At 40.9% G+C, this 25,214-nt stretch overlaps 2 protein-coding genes and 1 pseudogene across 6 annotated transcripts in view; all 3 read right to left on the reverse strand.

Annotated features, from left to right (window-relative positions):
- Nucleotides 1-15,231, reverse strand: part of ANKDD1B (ankyrin repeat and death domain containing 1B) — a 77,816-nt gene extending 62,585 nt beyond the window's left edge. Inside the window, 6 exon segments of the mRNA XM_018053791.1 lie at nt 2,114-2,212; nt 5,389-5,490; nt 5,575-5,581; nt 10,714-10,786; nt 10,789-10,975; nt 15,181-15,231. Coding sequence (XP_017909280.1) covers nt 2,114-2,212; nt 5,389-5,490; nt 5,575-5,581; nt 10,714-10,786; nt 10,789-10,975; nt 15,181-15,231 — 519 coding nt within the window.
- LOC108636844 lies at nt 2,659-3,058 on the reverse strand (annotated as a pseudogene). Its single transcript, XR_001918608.1, has one exon. The product of XR_001918608.1 is annotated as a CDGSH iron-sulfur domain-containing protein 1 pseudogene (transcript).
- The window catches only part of POLK (DNA polymerase kappa), an 83,026-nt gene continuing 78,207 nt past the window's right edge, over nt 20,396-25,214 (reverse strand). The window contains exons 13-15 of one of the 4 annotated variants that reach the window (XM_005685056.3): nt 22,804-23,763; nt 22,210-22,252; nt 20,396-21,979 (exon numbers count right to left, since the gene is read on the reverse strand). In XM_005685056.3, the coding sequence (XP_005685113.2) occupies nt 21,895-21,979; nt 22,210-22,252; nt 22,804-23,763 (1,088 nt within the window). In that variant the 3' untranslated portion in view covers nt 20,396-21,894. Of the gene's footprint in view, nt 21,980-22,209; nt 22,306-22,803; nt 23,764-25,214 lie in introns of those variants that run through there. The other 3 variants (XM_013966702.2, XM_018053699.1, XM_013966703.2) reach the window with 3 other exon arrangements.

Here is a 25,214-nt window from a genome sequence, read left to right on the forward strand (position 1 = left end):
CAGGCTCCCCCATCCTTGGGATTCTCCAGGCAAGAACACTGGAGTGAGTTGCCATTTCCTTCTCCAATGCATGAAAGTGAAAAGTGAAAGTGAAGTCTCTCAGTCGTGTGTGACTCTTAGCGACCCCATGAACTGCAGCCTACCAGATTTCTCAAGAGACAGGTCAGGTGGTCCGGTATTCCCATCTCTTGGAGAGTTTTCTACAGTTTGTGGTGATCCACACAGTCAAAGGCTTTGGCATAGTCAATAAAGCAGAAGTAGATTTTTTGTGGAACTTTCTTGCTTTTTCGATGATCCAATGGATGTTTGGATTTGACCTCTGGTTCCTCTGCCTCTTCTAAATCCAGCTTGAACATCTAGAAGTTCATGGTTCACGTACTGTTGAAGCCTAGCTTGAAGAATTTTGAGCATTACTTTACTAGCGTGTGAGATGAGTGCAATTGTGTGGTAGTTTAAGCACAAGCTGGAATCGAGATTGCTGGGAGAAATATCAATAACCTCATATCTGCAGATGACATCACCCTTATGGCAGAAAGCAAGGAAGAACTAAAGAGCCTCTTTATGAAAGTGAAAGAGGAGAGTGAAAAAGTTAGCTTAAAGCTCAACATTTCGAAAACTAAGATCATGGCATCCAGTCCCATCACTTCGTGACAAATAGATGGGGACATAATGGAAACAGTGGCTGACTTTATTTTTATGGGCTCCAAAATCACTGCAGATGGTGATTGCAGCCATGAAATTAAAAGACACTTTCTCCTTGGAAGAAAAGTTATGACCAACCTAGACTGAATATTAAAAAGCAGAGACACTACTTTGCCAACAAAGGTCCGTCTAGTCAAGGCTATGGTTTTTCCAGTGGTCATGTACTGATGTGAGAGTTGGACTATTAAAAAAAGCTGAATGCCTAAGAATTGATGCTTTTGAACTGTAGTGTTGGAGCAGACTCTTGAGAATCCCTTGGACTGCATGGAGATCCAACCAGTCCATCCTAAAAGAAATCAGTCCTGAATATTCACTGGAAGGACTGATGTTGAGGCTGAAGCTCCAGAACTTTGGCCACCTGATGTGAAGAACAGACTCATTAGAAAAGACCCTGATGCTGGGAAAGATTGAGGGCAGGAGGAGAAGGGGATGACAGAGGATGAGATGGTTGGATGGCATCACCAACTCGATGGACATGAGTTTGAGCAAGCTCCAGGGTTGCTGATGGACAGGGAGGCCTGGCGTGCTGCAGTCCACGGGGTCACAAAGAATCAGACACAACTGAGCGACTGAACTGAACTGAAAGCAGCTTTGAGAGTAGATGTTTGTATTGTCCTCTGAGCACCGCCTGCCCTCCACCTGGGAGCCTTTGTCCACATCTGGAGTAAGAAATTCCATTTACCTTGTTGGCCTCTTCCCCAGACTTGGAGCTGCTGCTCACATTGAACCAGAGTCCTCACCTCTGGCTTATGCAACTGATCCTCTGGGCAGCCATTTTATCCTTACAAATGCATGCTCTGGACATAAGGTCAACATGGGCAATAAGAAAAAGCCTAAGTCCTACTGGTATTGAGGAAACAGTTTTGTCACCAAATACAAAGAGCACATGACATGCATATTCTTTCAAGTGATCTTTCCAAAATGAATACTGTCAATGGAAACAGTTTGTGTGTGTGTGGAGAAAAGAACCCAAGCGACCAGATTTCCCCCTTACAATAGTTATGCTCTAATCTGAGTGCTGAAGAACTGGTGCTTTTGAACTGTGGTGTTGAAGACTCTTGAGAGCCCCTTGGACTGCAAGGAGATCTAACCAGTCCATCCTAAAGGAGATCAGTCCAGAATGTTCACTGGAAGGACTGATGCTGAAGCTAAAACTCCAATACTTGGCCACCCGATGCGAAGGGCTGACTCATTTGAAAAGACCCTGATGCTGGGAAAGATTGAAGGCAGGAGGAGAAGCGGACGTCAGGGGATGAGATGGTTGGATGGCATCAGCAACTCAACGGACATGAGTTTGAGTCAACTCTGGGAGGCCTGGCGTGCTACAGTCCATGGAGTCGCAAAGAGTCCGTCATGACTGAGCGACTGATCTCAACTGAACTGAATCCATTCTGCCACATGATGGGCTTACTGCATCAGCAATATCCACCCTGACCTTGTGATTAAGCAAGAAATCCATAGCAGATAAACGATTTGTCCCCACTGCAAAATGCAAGGCTTTGAGGTTCATCTGAGGAAACACAATGTGTATCTTCAGTCATCTGATTGCTATTTCGCCTCCTTAAGATTCCTGGTTCTTGAAGTAGCCATAAGTTTTTTTTTTAACCTGGTGTTCGTGTTTTGATTATCTACTCTTTGCCTTGTCTTTATTTATTTTTTTGTTTTGATTTTGAGAATAATTTAATACATTAACTTTGACATACAACTATATTCTAATGTTAGTTTTAAATGTAAAGAAACAGATCCTTACAAGACCAAAATAACCCACAGGCCATGAGATTGGTTTTTCGTTTTTCCTTTTTTGTTTCAACAGATGTGCACCACGATGGTTTCACATGTCAGGCAAATGCCGTGAATATGGAAGCCACAGTTGACCACACATCTAGAACCAGGGGAGGTGAGTTAGACGGAAGTGGTAGTCATTCTGATTAAACAATCAGGAAACATCATGCAAGTTGGTTTGCAGCATCAAGAGTGTCCATTTAAGTGTCTTTTTTCTTAATGATCAGAGGTCCCACGTTGTCTCCAGTTTCTTCATTGTGTTTTGTGTGAGATCCATCACAGAGTGGGAACTTTTTGGACCTCCAACAAGGGCAGTACACGGCTTTATCTCCCAAATCCTCCATGTCAAAAGCATGTACTACCTTGGGGTTGTCTTTCTGGATGTGAGGGTTTACCATAGATTTGTTGCGATGATCTTTAACATAAAATCTTTTGTAAGCTAGATAACCAACTGCAGCTGTTCCAGCAGCAATGGTAACAGCTGGGATCCATTCAACTCGTATGCTGGACGTCATACTCATGGCGCCGACGCTTGCAAGGGTGTGCACAGGACACTGAGCACAAACCGGCTCGCGCGGACCTATTCTTTGCCCTGTCTTTAAAAGCAGTGAGAACTGTATCCAGCATAATCTGACATTTCTCTACTAATATATAACACCAGAGAATTTAGCAACCAACTGGAGTGTATACAGCAAGCTGAAATCCATTGCATAACCTATGACTGATTATAACAATATAATAGATTTCAACTAGAGTGTAACAGCTGTATTTTTCCTGTGTGCAATCATTAATAATGGTAGAATATACTGATAATGCATAACAAAAATTCTCCTAGTTCAGTCCATGTATGGCTCTTTCCCTTGTAGTTTTTTGGACTGTGAATTGTATTGAATCAAACAAATCAAGAAAGAGAAAGAAAGAAACAAAAAGAAAGAAGGGAGGGAGAGAAGGAAGGAAAGAAGGAAAGAGACACAGAGAAAAAGAAGCATGACTATCTTTTGCTTCAAAGGAAAGCCAACTTGGTGCCCCCAGGATGTCTGGAGACAGTCTGCTGTGCTTCAGACAAAGGATGTTTTGCTTGTAAGTAAACACACGTCATATTTCCCACATTCTGGATATTGATTTTGCTTCCAAAGAATTTACTATCCTTTGCTTCTCATTAATAAATTATTGCAAAAATATGAGAACTGTTTAAACATCTGATTTCCTTAGTAGCTAAATCGGTTATAAACCAAGTTTGACAAAACATGAGTTACCCTTGCTATTGTTTGCAGTCTAGAGCTATATTCTAGGATGTCCAGTTTGGGCTTAGAAACTCCCCTTTAACTTTATTTGTGAATAAGGATACAAACCAAAATAGCATCCAAGATAAGTCAGTAAAACCACTTCCACTTTCTTTTCATCTTTGTCATCACCGATTTTAAAGAACTCTACAGGCAACCATGTCAGCAATCTGCTGGAAACAGGACTAAAAAAGATGTCACTAGAAGCTATAATATAATTCACCAGGAGTTTATGATAACTTGCTACACTGGCTGTTAGTTTTAGTGTATTAAGTACTTTTATATAAAAGTATGGTTTAAAATATTAGAAAGTTATGTGGAAAAATTTTCAAAGGGTTATTGAAAGGTACATTGAAAGGTACATTGGAGGATCTATTTCCTGCTGTTTAGAAAAATGATTATTGCTTTACTTATGCAACAGTTAATCTAGGTATTACCTTCAAAGATCCTTATTTCTTATGCTCCCTTCCTTTCTCGTTTCCTTTCCTCTTTTTTGTTCCTAAAATTGTTCTGCTGCAAAAATTTGCCATTTTTCTACTCTTTCTAGGATGTCTATGTATAATGAACAGGCTATTCACACATAACATATCAGACATGCACACAATATACACAGACACACAAATCCCCTCACATACACACATGCATCACTGCTAAACATCCTTCTACTGCACACCTCAGTTTCTACAACTCACTGCCTGGAACAGATCCAGGTTTTGTGGAAGGTGAAGTTTACACTTTTCAGGAGCCCTCTTTAAAGCCAGAGTCAGAAAGCTTAACTGATGGCAGGTTAATTTTCTTCTTTTTTCAGATTTTGCAAAATCATATAACAATGGAACACACTGCCAGAGCCCTCCATGTTCTTTGGAAGGAGTCTGTACAAGCAGGTCTCTTAAAGTTTACGCTTCATTTAGCATCCAACCCACTTCTGCCATCCCCACCTTGAACCACTCCACAAATTGTCCTAAACAACAGAGACAGCCCCCAGTCTGTTCACTCTGATGAACCCTGCCTTACGGGGCTGTCAGGAAATCTCCACAAAACCAAGCAGTAAGCAATCCATTTTTCTGGCAGTGGGACTTCTCCCCTAAACCCAGGCACTGAAGAACAAGTGAGAGCCGGGTCTCAGGAGAGGCCTCACTGCCCAACAGGCAGATGTACTATATTCCACAAGCAGCAAAAAGCAAACCCGTACTTTCCTTTGGATTTTAAATTTGGAAGGCTCCAACCACAAAGCACATTACTGATGAGAAAACAATGATGAACTGTGTAGCAAAAGACATTCAGCCTTTCCAGAATGTGTGAGGCCAAAGTGACCCACAGGCTATGATCCAGGACCAAGTGCAGGCCCATAACCTTGACACCTGGCTACACTGCCCACCCAGAGACTTAGCACAGCTGTGCATAAAGACCCTGGGCACGTCCCCTCAGATGAGAACAATTAAAACACCCAGAGCCTCTTCTACAGCTTGACTCCACTATTAGCTTAAACATTCTGGAACTGCCAACAAAAGAGCTCCCCCCGTCTCATTTTAGCAGAATCGTTTTTATTTTTATTTTTATTTCAGTTGCACTGTGTAAACCCACACTGCTATTACTTGTCACATCTGTGATTTCTACTCACATTGTTCACAGCATTAATATTAACCTTCTTTTCAAACAGCTTCTCCATAAGATGCAAATCATTGCTTTCAGCAGCATTCTGGAAGCTTCTCTCATTTGGCAGCTCTGAAAGCAAGCAAGCAAGCATGACTGCGGGAATTGAAGAGGGTTGAAGAGAAAGCAAACCTCACGTGGCAAACCTTGGGACTAAAAACCTGAAACCACAGCCTTGAGCCTTTCACAGTCTGCTATTTTGGGTGTGGGAACTTGGCTTCAATATTTTATAAAGCTGTATTATCAAGATTCCACGTACTCCTCACACTGAAAGTGTTTTCACAGCCTTAAACATCTTCCTATCCCAAACAAAACATTATTCTCAAGGACCACCCTGAAGTCAGCAATGCAGAATATAGCTCTAGGAGGTTGGAGGGTGGCCATTGACTTCTCAAGGGGCGTTGTTTATAAAATGTTTGTACAAGATTAGGCAGGGAGGAGCCCAAATACTCTATGCAAGCTTACAGAGATAAAATTGTTGTCAGCAGAACCCTGCAGGATGCCAGACCTGCAGAAACAAAACCATGGAACACAGCACATCATATAAATAGTCATGAATGAAGGTTAAAAGTGATAAACATGTTTTATTTTCATTTACATGAAAGGAGATAAAAGAAGATTTTCACTTTTACTAGAAACATTAATATTACTACACACTACGAACATTACAGGTCACATGAAGTGAAGTGGCTCAGTCGTGTCCGACTCTTTGCTACCCCATGGACTGTAGCCCACCAGGCTCCTCCATCCATGGGATTTTCCAGGCAAGAATACTGGAGTGGGGTGCCAGTTCCTTCTCCAGGGGAACTTCCTGACCCAGAACCCCATCTCCCGCATTGTAGGCAGATGCTTTAGCTCCTGAGCCACAAGGGGACCCTCTAGGTTCTGTATACACAGGTCACACACATAATACATATTCAGATGGCAGGGTTCATTAAATAGCTTAGAGAAGACTCCAGGATTTACTGCGTTGTTTTTTGTTTGCTTGCTTCTTTGCTGTTGTTTGTTGTTATTTTGGAATATTCAGTTCAGTTCAGTTCAGTCGCTCAGTCGTGTCTGACTCTTTGAGACCTCATGAATCGCAGCACGCCAGGCCTCCCTGTCCATCACCAACTCCCGGAGTTCACTCAGACTCACATCCATCGAGTCCGTGATGCCGTCCAGCCATTTCATCCTCGGTCGTCCCCTTCTCCTGCCCCCAATCCCTCCCAGCATCAGAGTCTTTTCCAATGAGTCAACTCTTCGCATGAGGTGGACAAAGTACTGGAGTTTCAGCTTTAGCATCATTCCTTCCAAAGAAATCCCAGGGCTGATCTCCTTCAGAATGGACTGGTCGGATCTCCTTGCAGTCCAAGGGACTCTCAAGAGTCCTCCAACACCGCAGTTCAAACGCATCAGTTCTTCGGCGCTCAGCCTTCTTCACAGTCCAACTCTCACATCCATACATGACCACTGGAAAAACCATAGCTTTGACTAGATGGACCTTAGTTGGCAAAGTAATGTCTCTGCTTTTGAATATGCCATCTAGGTTGGTCATAACTTTTCTTCCAAGGAGTAAGCATCTTTTAATTTCATGGCTGCGATCACCATCTGCAGTGACTTTTTTTGAGGGGCTACAAAATTTTGGAATATAAAAGAGCTGAAAAGGGACTTCTCTGGTAGTCCAGTGGTTAAGACTTCCTGTTCCCATGGCAGGGGGCCCTCCCTGGTCAGGGAACTAGATCCCACATGCCACAGTAAAGATCCAAGATCCTGCTTGCTTAGTTGTAACTAAGAGCTGGTGAAGCCAAAGAAATGTTTTTTTTTTTTTTTAAATCATAAAACTTTTATAAGAAAATACAGGAGAAAAACTTCATAAACTGGGATTAGGCAAAGAGTTCTGTCTTACACATAACTCCAACTGCATGACCATAAACGAAAACAATAGTAAATTGGACCTTAGAAAAATTTCAAACTTTGCTCTGTGAAAAATACTGTTAAGAGAATAAAAAAGACAACCTATAGATTGGGGGAACATATATGCAAATCACACATCTGACAAATGACTCAACAGTAAGAAAACAAAATCCAATTTAAAAATAGGGAAAAGACTTCAATGGAACAAAGAGGAACCAAAGAGGATATATAGATGGCAATAAGCACATGAGAAGATGTTCAGCATCATTATCTATTAGGGAAACATAAAACCACAAGGAGATACTAATACGTACCTGTTAGAATGGCTAAAATTTTAAAACACCAACAATACCAAATTTAAGTTCCTATCTCAGGGCATCAAGGCCTTGCCTGAACTGGTTCTGTGTACCACACCAATATCATCCGCTCTCCTCTTCAATACCTAATATTCAAATAGTCTGGTCTTACTCCTCTTTCTTTTTCTTAAAAATATTTATTTAACTGCACCTGGTCTTAGCTGCTGCACGCAGGACCTTCCCTTGAAGGGCACAAAATCTCAGTACTAGACAGACCTTTGTTGGCAAAGTAATGTCTCTGCTTTTGAATATGCCGTCTAGGTTGGTCATAAGTTTTCTTCCAAGGAGTAAGTGTCTTTTAATTTCATGCCTGCAGTCACCATCTGCAGTGATTTTGGAGCTCCCCCCCAAAAAAATCTGACACTGTTTCTACTGTTTCCCCATCCATTTCACATGAAGTGATGGGACCAGATGCCATGATCTTTGTTTTCTGAATGTTGAGCTTTAAGCCAACTTTTTCACTCTCCTCTTTCACTTTCATCAAGAGGCTTTTTAGCTCCTCTTCACTTTCTGCCATAAGGGTGGTGTCAGCTGCATATCTGAGGTTATTGATATTTCTCCCGGCAATCTGGATTCCAGCTTGTGTTTCTTCCAGTCCAGCGTTTCTCATGATGTACTCTGCATATAAGTTAAATGAGCAGGGTGACAATATACAGCCTTGACGTACTCCTTTTCCTATTTGGAACAAGTCTGTTGTTCCATGTCCAGTTCTAACTGTTGCTTCCTGATCTGCATACAGATTTCTCAAGAGGCAGGTTAGGTGGTCTGGTATTCCCGTCTCTTTCAGAATTTTCCACGGTTTACTGTGATCCACACAGTCAAAGGCTTTGGCATAGTCAATGAAGCAGAAATAGATGTTTTTCTGGAACTCTCTTGCTTTTTCCATGATCCAGCGGATGTTGGCAATTTGATCTCTGGTTCCTTTGCCTTTTCTAAAACCAGCTTGAACATCAGGGAGTTCATGGTTCACGTATTGCTGAAGTCTGGCTTGGAGAATTTTGAGCAATACTTTATTAGCATGTGAGATGAGTGCAATTGTGCGGTAGTTTGAGCATTCTTTTGCATTGCCATTCTTTGGAACTGGAATGAAAACTGACCTTTTCCAGTCCTGTGGCCACTGCTGAGTTTTCCAAACTTGCTGGCATATTGAGTGCAGCACTTTCACAGCATCATCTTTTAGGATTTGAAACAGCTCAACTGGAATTCCATCACCTCCACTAGCTTTGTTCGTAGTGATGCTTTCTAAGGCCCACTTGACTTCACATTTCAAGATGTCTGGCTCTAGATCAGTGATCACATCATCATGATCTCTGTTCGTCTCCAAGGCAAACCATTCAATATCACAGTTATCCAAGTCTATGCCCCAACCAGTCACGCTGAAGAAACTGAAGTTGAACGGTTTTATGAAGACCTACAAGACCTTTTAGAACTAACACCCAAAAAAGATGTCCTTTTCATTATAGGGGACTGGAATGCAAAGAAACACCTGGAGTAACAGGCAAATTTGGCCTTGGAATGCGGAACGAAGCAGGGCAAAGACTAATAGAGTTTTGCCAAGAAAATGCACTGGTCATAGCAAACACTCTCTTTCAACAACACAAGAGAAGACTCTACACATGGACATCACCAGACGGTCAACACCGAAATCAGATTGATTATATTCTTTGCAGCCAAAGATGGAGAAGCTCTATACAGTCAATGAAAACAAGAGCAGGAGCTGACTGTGGCTCAGATCATGAACTCCTTATTGCCAAATTCAGACTTAAATTGAAGAAAGTAGGGAAAACCGCTAGACCATTCAGGTATGACCTAAATCAAATCCCTTATGATTATACAGTGGAAGTGAGAAACAGATTTAAGGGTCTAGATCTGATAGATAGAGTGCCTGATGAACTATGGAATGAGGTTTGTGACATTGTACAGGAGACAGGGATCAAGACCATCCCCGTGGAAAAGAAATGCAGAAAAGCAAAATGGCTGTCTGGGGAGGCCTTACAAATAGCTGTGAATAGAAGAGAGGTGAAAAGCAAAGGAGAAAAGGAAAGATATAAGCATCTGAATGCAGAGTTCCAAAGAATAGCAAGAAGAGATAAGAAAGCCTTCTTCATCGATCAATGCAAAGAAATAGAGGAAAACAACAGAATGGGAAAGACTAGAGATCTCTTCAAGAAAATCAGAGACACCAAGGGAACATTTCATGCAAAGATGAGTTCGATAAAGGACAGAAATGAAAAAAAAAAAAAAAAAAAAGGACAGAAATGGTATGCACCTAACAGAAGCAGAAGAGATTAAGAAGAGGTGGCAAGAACACACGGAAGAACTGTACAAAAAAGATCTTCACGACCCAGATAATCATGATGATGTGATCACTAATTTACGTAGTACTTTCTTGAAAATATTTCTAGAAAGAACGGCTGGCTAGCTGGATGGATGGATGGATGGATGAACTAACTGAATACTGTCTTAAGAAACTGATGTTCTGCACCCAAGGCTGGTCTTTGGGAAAGGAGGTCATCACAGCGAGGTGACATGGATGGTGTGCCTGTTAAGAGACCTGTCATGCTTAACTTTAAAGACTCTTAAACAGCATCCCTCAGTTTATGCTAGAAATTTATTCCCAAGGCACAGAGGAACCCCTCCATGCTTGAAAAACTAAAGTACAGAAAAATTAGGTGACTTATTTGAGGTCACACAATAAATTAGTGAAGGCTCAGGCTGTAGGAGATAACAGCACATAAAACTATTTCCTTGTTTGTAAAAGGGCTGAATGATTTCTTGGAAAATCCTCTTCCTTAATTTGAAAGAGGAACACTTTCCTTCCACCTACAGTGCAGGGTTAACCTGAAATCAAACGTCCTGAGAAACGTGAGCCAACCCTTGGGAGGGTGTGGATCCCAAAGCTGAAACCCAGCCCACCTAGGGCGCGGGGGTGAGGATGGGCTCGGGTCCCTGGGGCACCCGCAGCTGCTCAACCGGTTCCCCAGGCCCGCCCCGCGCCGCCCGCGAGGGAGTTTCCAGACCTGTATCCGGACTCAGGGAACTCGTTTCCGGCCGCCGCCGCCTCCTCCTGCGGCGGCTCTTGCTTGGGGCCCCGGGACAGGCCCCTCTAGGGCCGGCCGCCGCGCGCCTCAGGTCCTCCCGCAGCCCGCTCGCCGCCGCCCTGCGCCCTGGGGCGAGCGGACCGGCCCGCTCGGGCGCCGCGCACACCAGGGGCCGCTCTCCGCGGCGGGCGCCTCGCCTGGGGCTGCAGTCCTGCCCGGGCGCGGCCGCCTTCAGGTGGGGCGCGCGCTGTGCCAGAAGCACCTGCAGTGAGAAATTAAGAGGAAAGTCCCGGCCACATTTAGGTGGTTCTGAGTACAATTTGGAGAAGACTCTTGAGAGTCCCTTGGACTGCAAGGAGATCCAAACAGTCCATCCTAAAGGAAATCAGCCCTGAATATTCATTGGAAGGACTGATGCTGAAGCTGAAGCTCCAATACTTTGGCCACCTGATGCGAAGAGCTAACTCATTGGAAAAGACCCTGATGCTGGGGAAGATTGAAGGCGGGAGGAGGACAGACGATGAGATGGTTGGATGGCATCACCGAGTCAATGGACGTGAGTTTGAGCAAGCTCCGGGAGTTGGTGATGGACAGGGAAGCCTGGAGTGCTGCAGTCCCACGGGGTCACAAAGAGTCGGACACGACTGAGCGACTGAACTGAACTGAACAGTATACAATTCGGAGTTGTCGAAGTAGCTTTATAAAACCAACACTATCCGATCTTCAGTACTGAATCAATTCTAAATGGACTTCCAGAATTTTCTTTTGAATAAAGTATGACTCAGTTCCCTCTTTGAAAATGGAAAACCTTGGTATCCCAGTTTAATGCAGTGGTAACCTGCTGGCCCTCCCCGTCTTGGGTATGCTTTCTTTCTTGAAAATGAGAGTGTTAGCGGCTCAGTGGTGTCCAACTCTTCACGACCCCGTGGACTGTAGTGGCTTAGAAAGTAAAGAATTAATGAAATATAGTAAACTATGCTGGGCAATCGTATGCCTAGCTAAAATTCAAATAATAAGGAAGAAATGTACAATAGTGAACAGCCAGGATATCGCCACTGAATCCCTACTATACATAAACACAGTGTGCTTGAATTAGGAGTTAAATTAGAAGTTTAGCATATTCTGACAGTGGAAAAAAAGCCTTATGAAACAGAACTAGATTTGACCCCAGAACTGAACCACCTCTTTTGTTCACACACACACACACACACACACACACACACACACACGCACAGATAAGAGTGATGTTAGGAAAGAATTGTCTATGGTTTAGTGAAAGGAAAGAAACTGGTGAAAGCTGAGAAGTAAATTGGAAGGCCAAAGATTAGGCAACTGTTGAAGACTTGACAAAAGGAATAAAAAGAAGTGGTGTTATAAGGGCTGCCAAAATTAGTAACGGATATAGGTTTGGCAGAGGTCGTGTGTGTGTGTGTGTGTGTGTGTGTTTAGTAGGTATCAGTTCATTTCAGTCGCTCAGTCATCGCCAACTCTGCGACCCCATGGACTGCAGCACTCCAGGCCTCCCTGTCCATCACCAGCTCCCAGAGTTTACTCAAACTCATGTCCATTGAGTCAGTGATGCCATCCAACCATCTCATCCTCTGTCGTCCCCTTCTCTTCCCCCCTTCAACCTTTCCCAGCATCAAGGTCTTTTCCAATGAGTCAGTTCTTCACAACAGTTGACCAAAGTATTGGAGTTTCAGCTTCAGCATCAGTCTTTCCAATGAATATTCAGGACTGATTTCCTTTAGGATGGACTGGTTGGATCTCCTTGCAGTCCAAGGGACTCTCAAGAGTCTTCCCTAACACCACAGTTCAGAAGCATCAATTCTTCAGCACTCAGCTTTCTTTATAGTCCAACTCTCACATCTTTACATGACTACTGGAAAAACCACAGCTTTGACTAGACGGACCTTTGTTGGCAAAGTAATGTTTCTGCTTTTTAATATGCTGTCTAGGTTGGTCATAACTTTTCTTCCAAAGAACAAGTGTTTTCATGGCTGCAAACACCGTCTGCAGTGATTTTGGAGCCCCCCAAAACAAAGTAGGTATATGTACATCTATGCATGGCATAGATGGCTTAAAAGTTGGCTTAAAGCTCAACATTCAGGAAACGAAGATCATGGCATCCGGTCCCATCACTTCATGGGAAATAGATGGGGAAACAGTGGAAACAGTGTCAGACTTTAATTTTTGGGGCTCCAAAATCACTGCAGATGGTGACTGCAGCCATGAAATTAAAAGACGCTTACTCCTTGGAAGAAAAGTTATGACCAACCTAGATAGTATACTCAAAAGCAGAGACATTACTTTGCCGACTAAGTTCCATCTAGTCAAGGCTATGGTTTTTCCAGTGGTCATGTATGGATGTGAGAGTTGGACTGTGAAGAAGGCTGAACACTGAAGAATTGATGCGTTTGAACTGTGGTGTTGGAGAAGACTCTTGAGAGTCCCTTGGACTGCAAGGATATCCAACCAGTCCATTCTAAAGATCAGTTCCGGGTGTTCTTTGGAAGTAATGATGCTAAAGCTGAAGCTCCAGTACTTTGGCCAACTCATGCGAAGAGGTGACTCATTGGAAAAGACTCTGATGCTGGGAGGGATCGTGGGCAGGAGAAGAAGGGGACGACCGAGGATGAGATGGCTGGATGGCATCACAGACTCGATGGACGTGAGTCTGAGTGAACTCCGGGAGATGGTGATGGACAGGGAGGCCTGGAGTGCTGCAATTCATGGGGTCGCAAACAGTCGAACACGACTGAGCGACTGAACTGAACTGAACTGATGCATGGCACCCCACTCCAGTCCTCTTGCCTGGAAAATCCCGTGGACGGAGGAGCTGGTGGGCTACAGTCAATGGGGTTGCAAGGAGTCGGCCACGACTGAGCGGCTTCACTCCACTTCGCGTGCCTATGTATATGCAGGTGTATGTGAGTTTGAAATAATGACAAACTTAAGAGACTGCGATTAGATGGCAAGGGTATAAACTATTTGCCTCTGAATTATCTTCTGTCTCCCTGAGCCTTCTGTAGATAGCAACAGTTTTAGAAAATAAATTACCTCACACTTGTAAGTGGAACAGTCCAATATTATGATTTAATAAATGTGATCATGTTTTCAATAGCTCCCTATAATGTCTTTTGAGTTTTTCTTGAACAACTGCTAATTCAACTGTGTCTTACAAAGCAAAGGTGATTATCCCTTAATGATCCAACCAAAAAAACAGTTTTTGCTCCAGGGGTATAAACGCCACCTCTCTGTGAAGTCCACGGACATCCTACCAGCACCAGCGATGCTCTAACATATAATTGCTTTTCAAAATGGGGAAATAAAATCAGCACCAGATACACTTTTCAAAATGAGATATTTCCTCAAAAAGCAATTTTTTTAAGCCCTAGGTTAATGGTCATATTTTGAGCCTTTTTCCAAATATTTCCAAGCTACCTTGAAAGAATAGAGTAATAAAACATTTCTAAAACAAGCCCCTACCCAATAAAGGAAAAGAAGTGCAGTTTCCTGTTCCTGGAATGCCCATCCCTATGGCCCAGCTTGAGTGCAGCCATCTATGTCAGCCATCACCCTGTCTTTCCAAAGAAAATATGGTAAGATAGTAACAGACATCAGTCTTTGGACAAATATTATTTATTCATTTATATGTCAACAAATAATAGTTAACGCCTGTTAAGTGCCAGGCTTTGTGCTTCATGCTTAGAGTTCACGAGAGAGACAGCATCTCTAGCAGCCTACAACCCAGTAGAGAGAGACCACAGCAAAGTCACAGCAAAGAACGTTTCAGAAACAGGGGCACAAAGGAGTGACTGACCAGTTTTCCTAGAGCGCAGGGACCATTTCCTGAAAGTGGTCCCTGGGCTGAATGGTGATCCTTGGGCTAATTGTGATGAATGGTCATGTATGTTTATTGTGTATGTAGAGGGCAAAGGGGCATTCAGGAAGCACATTCTGGACAGAGGGAGCAACTGACCACGAGACCAGAAGGGAGAAGCAGCTTGGTTTATTGAGGAAACTACAAGCTATGCTGTGTGACTTCAGTGTCCTTGAAGGTCAAACCTGAGTTTAGTGTGCATCAAGGACGGTGATTTGTAGGAGCTCATTTGTACTGGCAACCAAGAGCCGATTGTTAAATTTTTAGGAATTTTGTGAGCTGATTGACATCATGTCAATAGCTTGAACTCTGTCATGGAATTTGCACACGCATGTGCACTCAGTCACTCCAGTCGTGTCCGACTCTATGCCACCGCATGGATTGTGTAGCCTGCCAGGCTTCTCTGTCCATGAGATTCTCCAGGCAAGAATACTGGAGTGGGTTGCCGTGTTCTCCTCCCCAGGGGATCTTCCTGACCCAGGGATTGAACCAGTGTCTCCTGCACTGCAGGTGTTTTCTTTACTGCTGAGCCACCAGGGAAGCCCGTTTGCACCACAGAAATCATCATATGCTGAAAATCCTACCTTTCTTCTCAACTCCCGCTGATCCTGGACAGAGCTGAGAGCTTTTGACATCTTTTGTTTCTAACATAATGGTGACATTATGAAAACGTCGTTTGTGGCTAATGTGCAATAAATGTACAGAATGGTTTAGAGCAGGAAAAGCTGAGAAATCAGTTGGAAGGTCAGAGTTTAGGCCCAATTTGTTCAGTCGCTAAATTGCGTCTGACTCTTTGCAACCTCATGGACAGCAGCACCTCAGGCACGGTTTATTAAGTAGCAGATACTTTTTGTACTGAGTTGTCTGAAATGTATATACCCATGCCAATTCTACTCTATTGTTGCTGTTGTTAAGTCACTAAGTTGTGTCCAACTCTTTGTGACCCCATGGACTATAGCACGTCAGGCTTCCCCGTCCTTCACTGTCCCCTGGAGTTTGCTCAAGCTCATGTCCATGGAGTCAGTGATGCTATCTAACCATCTCATCCTCTGCCACCCCCTTCTCCTCCTGCCCTCAATCTTTCCCAACATCAGGGTCTTTTCCAATGAGTCAGCTCTTCGCATCAATTGGCCAAAATATTGGAGCTTCAGCTTCAGCATCAGTCTCTCCAATTCAGTAGTGGTAATACGACTCTATTAGTATATGGTATTAATTACTACAGCTTGTTAATAAATGTTGATATGTACTAGGGCCTGTTGTTCTGCCTTGTTATTCTTGGGCCTTTGCTCTTCCATATGAAATTTAGGATCTACTTAACAACTTCTAAGAAAAACCATGAGAAGTTTTGTTTTGAGTTTTATTGAACTTACAGAATTAGGGGAGAATAGTTATCTCTAAAATAGCTATTCTTCCTGACTAGGATCACTCTTTAATTTCCTCAGACATACTGTTTGTCTTTCAGTAATATATTTGGTAGTTTTAAAGGACTCAACAAATTCAGATAGATGACACCTCCCCACCTCCCCAGACCCCATAGGTCCCTTATAGATTATTATCATGAAAGAGATTATGTTTATTACATGGCCTAATTTGCTATTATTGTTATACAGGAATGCTCTTGATTTTGTACATTGATCTTATAGCCATAACCTTGAACTCCTTTATTAAATGTAGATTTTAAAAAATACAAACACATCTGACAATAAAGTTTTATTTTTGTTTCCAGTTTTTAATTCATCTTATTTATTGAATTGACTCCAGCAAAACAACAGAGGATACCCTTGTGTTATGCTTAAGGAGTGCTTCTAAAATGTCACCATTAAATGGAATGATTTATATAGTTTTTTATAGGTGAGACAGTTTACTAACAGAACCTGCTTTTGTTTGGGTGTAGCAATGTGTCTTGCTAAAAATTACATTTCCAGGTTCCCTTTAGTATGAGGAAGCCACATGACAGTTTGGCCAATGAGATGGAAGTGGAAATTGTTACGTAGGGCTTCCAGGAAAGCTCCTTAAACTGGGACAGACTCATTGCCCTTTTATCCTTTTCACTTCCTTGTCTTCCTACCTGGAATTCACGTGTAAGGCTGGACATGGAGAAGCCCATCCATCTTGTGACCAGAAGCTGGCCATGTGAGGCCAAGAAAATTAGACTGTGAACCTATCTTTGAATTACTGAGCTAACACTAACCAATGAAATTCATGTTTCATGGGAAAACTAGAACTGATTTTTTTTTTTTAAAGAAACAGATTGGGCTTCTGTAACTCACAGCTGAAATGAAATTCTGAAGTGATGATAAAAAGTAGGGTGCTGAAACAAAACCCAATATACAGAACTGACTTAGTGTTTAAGGGAGGGACTTTGAGGAATGGGGACACATTTCATAGGCTGGAAAGATGGTGACTTGTTTGGAGATGACAAATTGTTTGGTCAACTTTGACAATTTGACCCTGGAGAGTAGACCACATTCTGCTGTGGTTGTAGCATTAGGGGAAATGTTAGGAGAAAAACTGAAAATGTTAATAAGGGATGGCTCTTTCAGGCTGTGTTCAGCAAAGTCCTAGCAGAGAGAAATGTACCTTTTCTCTATTGAGTCAAATACCTGCAGAGATGGAGGAAAATTTCACCTCAATAAAGAAAGAAGTTTCTGACATTTTTTATTTTTTTAATATAAATTTATTTAATTGGAGGTTAATTACTTTACAATATTGTATTGGTTTTGCCATACATCAACATGAATCCGCCACAGGTATACACGTGTTCCCCATCCTGAACCCCCCTTCCACCTCCCTCCCCATACCAACCCTCTGGGTCATCCCAGTGCACCAGCCCCGAGCATCCAATATCATGCATCGAACCTGGACTGGCGATTCATTTCATATATGATATTATACATATTTCAATGCCATTCACCCAAATTATCCCACCCTCTCCCTCTCCTACAGAGTCCAAAAGACTGTTGTATACATCTGTGTCTCTTTTGCTGTCTTGCATACAGGGTTATCATTACCATCTTTCTAAATTCCATATATATGCGTTCCTGCTGCTGCTAAGTCACTTCAGTCGTGTCTGACTTTGCGCGACCCCATAGACGGCAGCCCACCAGGCTCCCTCGTCCCTGAGATTCTCCCAGCAAGAACACTGGAGTGGATTGCCATTTCCTTCTCCAATGCATGAAAGTGAAAAGTGACAGTGAAGTCGCTCAGTCGTGTCCGACCCTCAGCAACCCCATGGACTGCAGCCTTCCAGGATCCTCTGTCCATGGGATTTTCCAGGCAAGAGTACTGGAGTGGGGTGCCATTGCCTTCTCCGATATATGCGTTAGTATACTGTATTGGTGTTTTTCTTTCTGGCTTACTTCACTCTGTATAATAGGCTCCAGTTTCATCCACCTCATTAGAACTGATTCAAATGTATTCTTTTTAATGGCTGAGTAATACTCTATTGTGTATATGTACCACAGCTTTCTTATCCATTCATCTGCTGATGGACATCTAGGTTGCTTCCATGTCCTGGCTATTATAAACAGTGCTGCGATGAATATTGCGGTACATGTGTCTCTTTCAATTCTGGTTTCCTCGGTGTGTATGCCCAGCAGTGGGATTGCTGGGTCATAAGGTAGTAAAATATGGAACGCTTCATGAATTTGTGTGTCATCCTTGCGCAGGGGCCATGCTAATCTCCTCTGTATCGTTCCAATTTTAGTATATGTGCTGCCGAAGCGAGCACTGACTTTTTAAAAAACTTGTGATATAGGTCATTTATGAACAAGAGTATATAAAATATATATGTACAATTTAAATAAGATTTTAGAAGTAAACACCCACAGTCACCACCTAAGACAAGAGAGCGCTGGCAGTGTTTCAGCAGCTCCGTGTGCATTCCTCAATCACATCCCCTTTTCTCCCCGCAGGTCATTATTCTATCTTGGGGACAATAGTTCTGTTTATAATTTGACTTATATGAATACATTCTTAAAGCGCTATACACTGTTTTGAACATGCATGGAATCTTGCTGATGGCATCCTTCTAGGATTTGCTTCTGTTGCTCCACATTATGTTTGTGATATTCACCCACCTTCTGATTACCTATTCTTTCATTTTCACTAATGCGTAGAATTCTTTTCTTTGAATCTACATGAAATACAATGGTAGAATTTAGTCTATCAATGTTGACTATTAGGCTTATTTCCATATTTTTTGGTTATTACAGTGCTGCTATGTGTAACCTTGCAAATGCTTCCTAAAAACATGTTCAATAGTTATCCCAAGACATTGTATCAGTTACGGTCCTGGCAGGAAAAAAAAGAAACCTTGTATTTTGAGATGAGTTTTAAAAAGGGGACCATTTACAAAAGTGTGGGCAGGTTGTGCGTGCTGTGCTAAGCCGCTTCAGTCATGTCCGACTCTTTGTGACCCCATGGACTATAGCCCGCCAGGCTCCTCTGTCCATGGGATTCTCCAGGCAAAAATACTGGAGTGGGTTACCATGACCTCCTTCAGGGGGTCTTCCCAACCCAGGGATCCAACTGCATCTCTTATTTCTCTGCATTGGCAGGCAGGTTCTTTACCACTAGCACCACCTGGGCAGGGTGTGAGGAAAGCACAAAAGATGGGGCAGTACCTGGAGGGCTCATAAGGGCAAGACTCTATTGCCATCTTGTAGGGTAAAAGGGTGAGGGTAAGGAAAGGATTGTCAGAGCCTGGAGAGGGAGCGAGCAGGGAATGACATATGAAGATATGAAGAGGTTGTGACCTTTGTTCAAGGGACTTGACCAGCTTCGGAAAGCTATATGAGAGAAGCAATACCCAACCTCCTCGTTCTCCCTTGAAACCTTGTGCAGTGGCTTCTTGCTGCCATGATGCCTCGCTGGACGTAGCGCAGGCTGAAGGACACAGAATCAATCAGGAGGGCACATGGAAGACAACCAGCATATGTACAGGAGTGCAGCTACACATCGAGTACACACATCTTCAGAGTTACCACGGAAGGGCCGACTGTTTTCCAAAGAGGTTGTTTTCAGAGTAAGAGCTCACAGGGACTTCCCTGGCGGTCCAGCGGCTCCGACTCCGAGCTCCTAACACAGTGGGCCTGGCTTCCCTCTCTGGCCAGGGAACTAGAGCCTACACGCTTGCAGCAAATAAAGATTCCACGTGCAGCAACGGAGACTGAGATCCTGAGCGCTGCAACTAAGATCCGGCGCAGCCATATACATAATTAAATACTTTTTCAAGGAGTTCATATTGCTCCACATCATCAGCAAAACAACCATTAGACCCTTTCATTCTTACGAATCTGGGAGAGATGCTATAATGTCTCTTTGAGGTTTTTTTCCCCCATTTCCCCATTACTAAAATGGCTGAGGATGTTTTCATGTTTCTTGGATATCTGGATTTCTGTGTAAAGTGCCATTTAAAGGCTTTTGACCAAATGTCTATTGGTTGTCGTCTTCTTACTGATTCATAGGAATCCTTTGTGTATTCTGGATTATATACATTCTGAATACTAGTATTCTGTAAATTATATGTGTTGCAAATGTGTTCTCCCAAGTGGCTCCCTATATTGTCACCCTCCACATAGGTAAGATTATAGGTGCTTATTCTTTGTGGTTTTGCTGTGTTTTTTTTAATGTCCCCCAAACAAAATTATAATAAAATGAGTTGGATTATTAGATAAAACAGAAAAGGATGTGGAGAAAATTCTAGGCAAAGAAAATAAGACTGAAAGTAACAGAGGTAGGAAAAGAGTGGAAAAGTAAAGAAACCATTTCTATGGCTAAAAAATTAAACATTTAAAGTTTCATTTGAAATTTTTATTAAATATTACTAAATGATAACATTTCATTAAGTGAACAATCTAAATGAAAATAATTTAGTATTTACTCTAATGTTGAAAAATCAATAAAAATAAACTTAAAATAGAAAAGAATATGGTGTTATTTACTTCTCAATACAATAAATCAGTGCTTCATTGAACTTAATTTTGTAGAGAATTAATGTAAGTAAATCACATGATCAAGAATCGCAGTTCTATAACTAGATATTCATCATAGCATACAATAATATTAGGCATGAAATTGGTATTCTAATAAACACTAAGCCTAATTTTAAACTATCTAGTTATTTAAAGTCAAACCACTTTGGCCAAAGGTGGTGTGAGATCCTCATTTACACTATTCCTAAAATATTATGTCTTTATACAATTATGTAATGAGCTATCAAATATGAAAAGAAGAAACAAAAATATGAGAATAAAAGATTCAGTTCCTTAAAGCAGAAATAGACAGTGGGTCCCATTTGCATGTTTCTATTAAATAATTGTTTTATTTCTCATAAAAACTCTTGATACCATGACAGCATTTGGAGCAACTACTTAAGCTAACAATTGTTAAGCTGTCTTCTTTCATGAATATTAATAAAAACATGATAGAAACAGAACTAAGATAAATGAGGTGTTTAAAACACATTAATCTTTTGAACTGCACATTCTTCTCTAGAAGACCATGATAAAAATAGAGTGCACAATTTATTCTTTTTTTACAGATCTGTGTAAAGTACAAATACAACTGCCAAGAAATGAAATATTGCCATTTAAAAGTCCTAGATAAAATGATGACCTTGAATCTTAAATATTTTTTAAAGTGAATAAGTGCTTATCATTGGATAAAGAAATTTTAAATTAAAAAAATAAAATGAATAAGCATATTTTAAACAAAAGTTCTTTTAACACAGAAAATAATACTGTGATATTATTTTCCTGAAGGTAACAAAAGCATGCAGGCTAACTCTGCTAAGCTAATACTCTTCATAGAACTTATGATAAATATTAGTAACGAATCCTCATGAGGTATCTGAAGATACTAGGAGCTAAAAATAATTATTCAACGTTGTTGAGGATACTAAGATCAAGCAGAGCATCCAGTGCCAACAAAGTGTTTAAGTGCTAAAAAATTCTTATGCTATGATAGTTTTACCTGAACCTCTGAAAGCCCTTATAAATGTTTTTATATGCACTATAAAACATAATAAAGAAATCACTTCCTGATCTCATTCCCAACTTTTCATTTTAAAATTATCTCTAACAGAATTATCTAACTGAAGTATAACTGAAAGCAAAATTCTCATTGTTATCAAAAGAAGTATACAGAAGTAAATTACTATATATTCCAAATTTATACAAAGGGATTATTGTACTCGCTTTTCACTAAATGAATCTGTAAGCTTGAAACAGGGAAGGATACATCCAGTTATTATAAAATAACAGGTTTAAATCAAAAATGGATAAAATGTTCAACATTCATTTAAAAAATATATCAAGAGTGTGTTTGGGGTTGTTCCCTTTTGTTTTCTTTGATGCTGAGTACTTTGTCAGCGATCCTGGCCTGGAATAAAACAGAGCACGTGATTAAAATGCACGAAGAAGACCAATAACAACAGAGAAGCACAAAGTCAAACCCATGAAGAGATTTTTTTTAAATTGCTTACGCAAATAACTGATTTTAAAACTTTTACTTAATGATTTATACAAGCAAATTTTAACATTTCCTAAAAATCAGACTTCAAAATATAACAATTTCTTGGCCAGCTTTATTAAAACTCAAATTAGCCATACCTTTTTGCTTTGTTTCCAGTCTTCTGCACTTTGCCTGAGTTATCTTTAGAGGGAAGATAACGCATAATGAATAACATGAAATAGTAAAAACGGTTCCTAAAGATTTAAAGAGTTAAAGTTAACTGATTAAAGATAATAAAAATCTCTTTAGGACTACACAGTTTGAATTTATAAATAATTTCTTTCTAATTTACTTATTTCATTAGTTTTGCAGCTAATTTGGAAGCTGGGTCAGAGTCAGAACTACCAGAAAGCAAGTTAAACAGGCTTTCTGGCCATATAATTATAGTTAATTTACCACTGTGCCTTGGCAAACGTTCTCTGAAGGAGTTTCTTTTTGGATTAGATTACTCAGTTCCCTAAACCTTTAAGTTCACTCTCTGCTAAGTCAAGCCTAAACCAAAGATTTCCCCAAATTTCAAATCTAATGGCTTCAGCTAATTCTAGCCCATGGTAAGGTAACTAACATTTTCGTAAGTGGCAACATACACAAACTATCCCTTTAAAGGTATATGTTTTAGATTTAATAGCAATCTGAATTTTAATAAAACATTCCTAGAAAATCAAGCTCTTAAAAAAACCCCATAAACTCACCAGTACTTTTGGTGCTTTCTTTGGGTTGGTTACACGGATTAATCTTATCCTTTCTCAGTTCCTGGATAATGCCTTTATTTAAGCAAACATCTACATGCACATTGAATAGGGTAAGATCGGAAGTCTTTTGTTCTAGGTTACAAACGGGACAAACTAGAACTTGGTCACTGATTACTTCATATGAATTAGGTTGGGGGGATTCTTGCCTTCTTAATGACCCAACATCTTCATTTTCCAATGAAACAGTACAAGAATTCTGAGGACAGTGTTCCATATTAAATGATTTGCTCGAAAGACCAGAATATTCCTCTTCACTGGGCTTATTACTTACAGCACTTGTATCTTCTGTATTTGATGGTTTACTGGTAGTCTCTACCATCTCTACAGGATCTACTGACGTGATCTCTGTATTCTTCTGGTGGGTTTCATAACCCTGCTTCTCACAGAGAGAAACAGAATCACATACACTTTCTTTCTCGTTTACTTCTGTAGAGGAAGCGTGGGAACACGAGGACATTTTGGAGTTTCCACTGATGGAAGGTCCATCAAGACATGCATCTACATGTTTATTGAAGGCTTCTAGACTGATGCTTCCTTGCTCCCTAAAGCAAACAGGACAGATAAATGTCTGACAGTTATGTGATTTCTCCACTGTTTCTAAATTCTCACTCATCTTCTTGTTTAAAACTTGGAATGACTGTGACGTTTGCAAACTTTGTTTATTTATGGTTTCACATGTAAATGTGTCTTGAGGGCTTGCTTTCCTTTCAGATCGTTTTTTATCAAAGAAACTCTTCTTATGAGACATTTGTGCAGGTTTTAGAAACTGATCTTTGTCAGTTTTCTCTAGTATACACCCAGTGGCTGGAAGGGCTTGGTTTCCAGGCTGTAAGAAGCCAATAATGCTCCTTTGTTGGTGTTTCTTCTCCTCTTCATTGGGAAAACCAGAGAGCCGCACCCCTAAATTAAACCAACCATAATTAATCCATTTCAACAAAACCAACTCAACTGTAAAGCATAAAGACATTTTGCGTAATAGTATTGTGACACTTATTAAAAAGCCTGTTTAGCCAAAAATAATAAGCAATACTGCATATTCTCTGAATTAAAGGATACTTTTCCAAAGGTGGTATTATGAATAGAAATTTACTCTCTTTATAATGCTGGGTATACTAAATAGTAAGTATCTATTGGAGTTAGCATGATTATATATATATATATAGGTCTTTCCATTAATATGTGACTCACGATACCATTAAATACCGAGTAACTAATTGGAGTCTATTGCATTGATTCTTTAGCTCCTTTTTTGCAATAGGCTCTATCTTTTAGAATAATTTTAGGTTCTCAGCAAAGTTGGATATAAAGTACAGAGAGTTCTCATATATACCCTGCGTCCACACATGCACAAGCTCCTCCACAATCAACATCTTCCACCAGAGTGGAACAGCTGTTACAACCAATGAACCTACACTGAAATGACATTATTCACAGTCCACAGTTTACATCACGGTTCACTCTTGGTGTTGTACAGTCTGGATTTTAACAAAGGTATAATGACATGTGTCTACCATTATAGCACCATACAGAATAGTTTCTCTGCCCTAGAAATCCTCTGTGCTCTGCCTATTCCCCCCGACCCCACCCTTGACAACCACTGATCTTTTCAGATCTCTACCATTTTGCTTTATCCTATATTGGAAATTTTTGAAATTTTTGAATTTCCTATATTGGAATCATACAGTATTGTAGCCTTTCACATTGGTTCTTTAAGTTAAAAATATACATTTAAGTTTCCTCCATGTCTTTTCATCATTTGACAGCTCATTACCTTTCTTCTATTCTCCCCCATCCTCTATCCCAATAGATCACTTCTTTTATGTGCTGAATAATATTCTGTTGTCTGGATGTACCACAATCTCCATTCACCTACTATCTTGGTTGCTTCCAAGTTTTGGTAATTATAAATAAAGCTGCTATTAACATCTACTCTTCAGCTTTTTTAGTTAACATACTATATTCAAATTGACTTCCATGTGTGCTATCTTTCATATGTGAAAGTATGGCTGATGACACCCATTCTTAGCAGTAAAGTTGGCATCTGGAGTGCTTATCCCTAAACATTCTCTCACTTGTTCACTTTGGAAACGTGGTTTGTTTGTCTTTTTCACTCCATGATGGCTAGATATGTGGTTTTATAGTGCCACAATCCTTTCTCTGTAATTCTGAAATCTAAAAGCTCTGAAAATTGTCAGCAACAAATGGTAACTGATGACAAGATTGATGTGAAGCTATTTAGAGTCTTTACAACTCAGTGTGAATGTTTTTTGTTTTGCTACAGAAATAATAAAATGTTTGATCATAAAGTGCTGCCTCAGATCCCAAAGGAGTATTACACAATATACTCAACA

This window comes from Capra hircus, chromosome 10 (genome assembly GCF_001704415.2).
Source record: "Capra hircus breed San Clemente chromosome 10, ASM170441v1, whole genome shotgun sequence".
Taxonomy (NCBI): Eukaryota; Metazoa; Chordata; class Mammalia; order Artiodactyla; family Bovidae; genus Capra; species Capra hircus.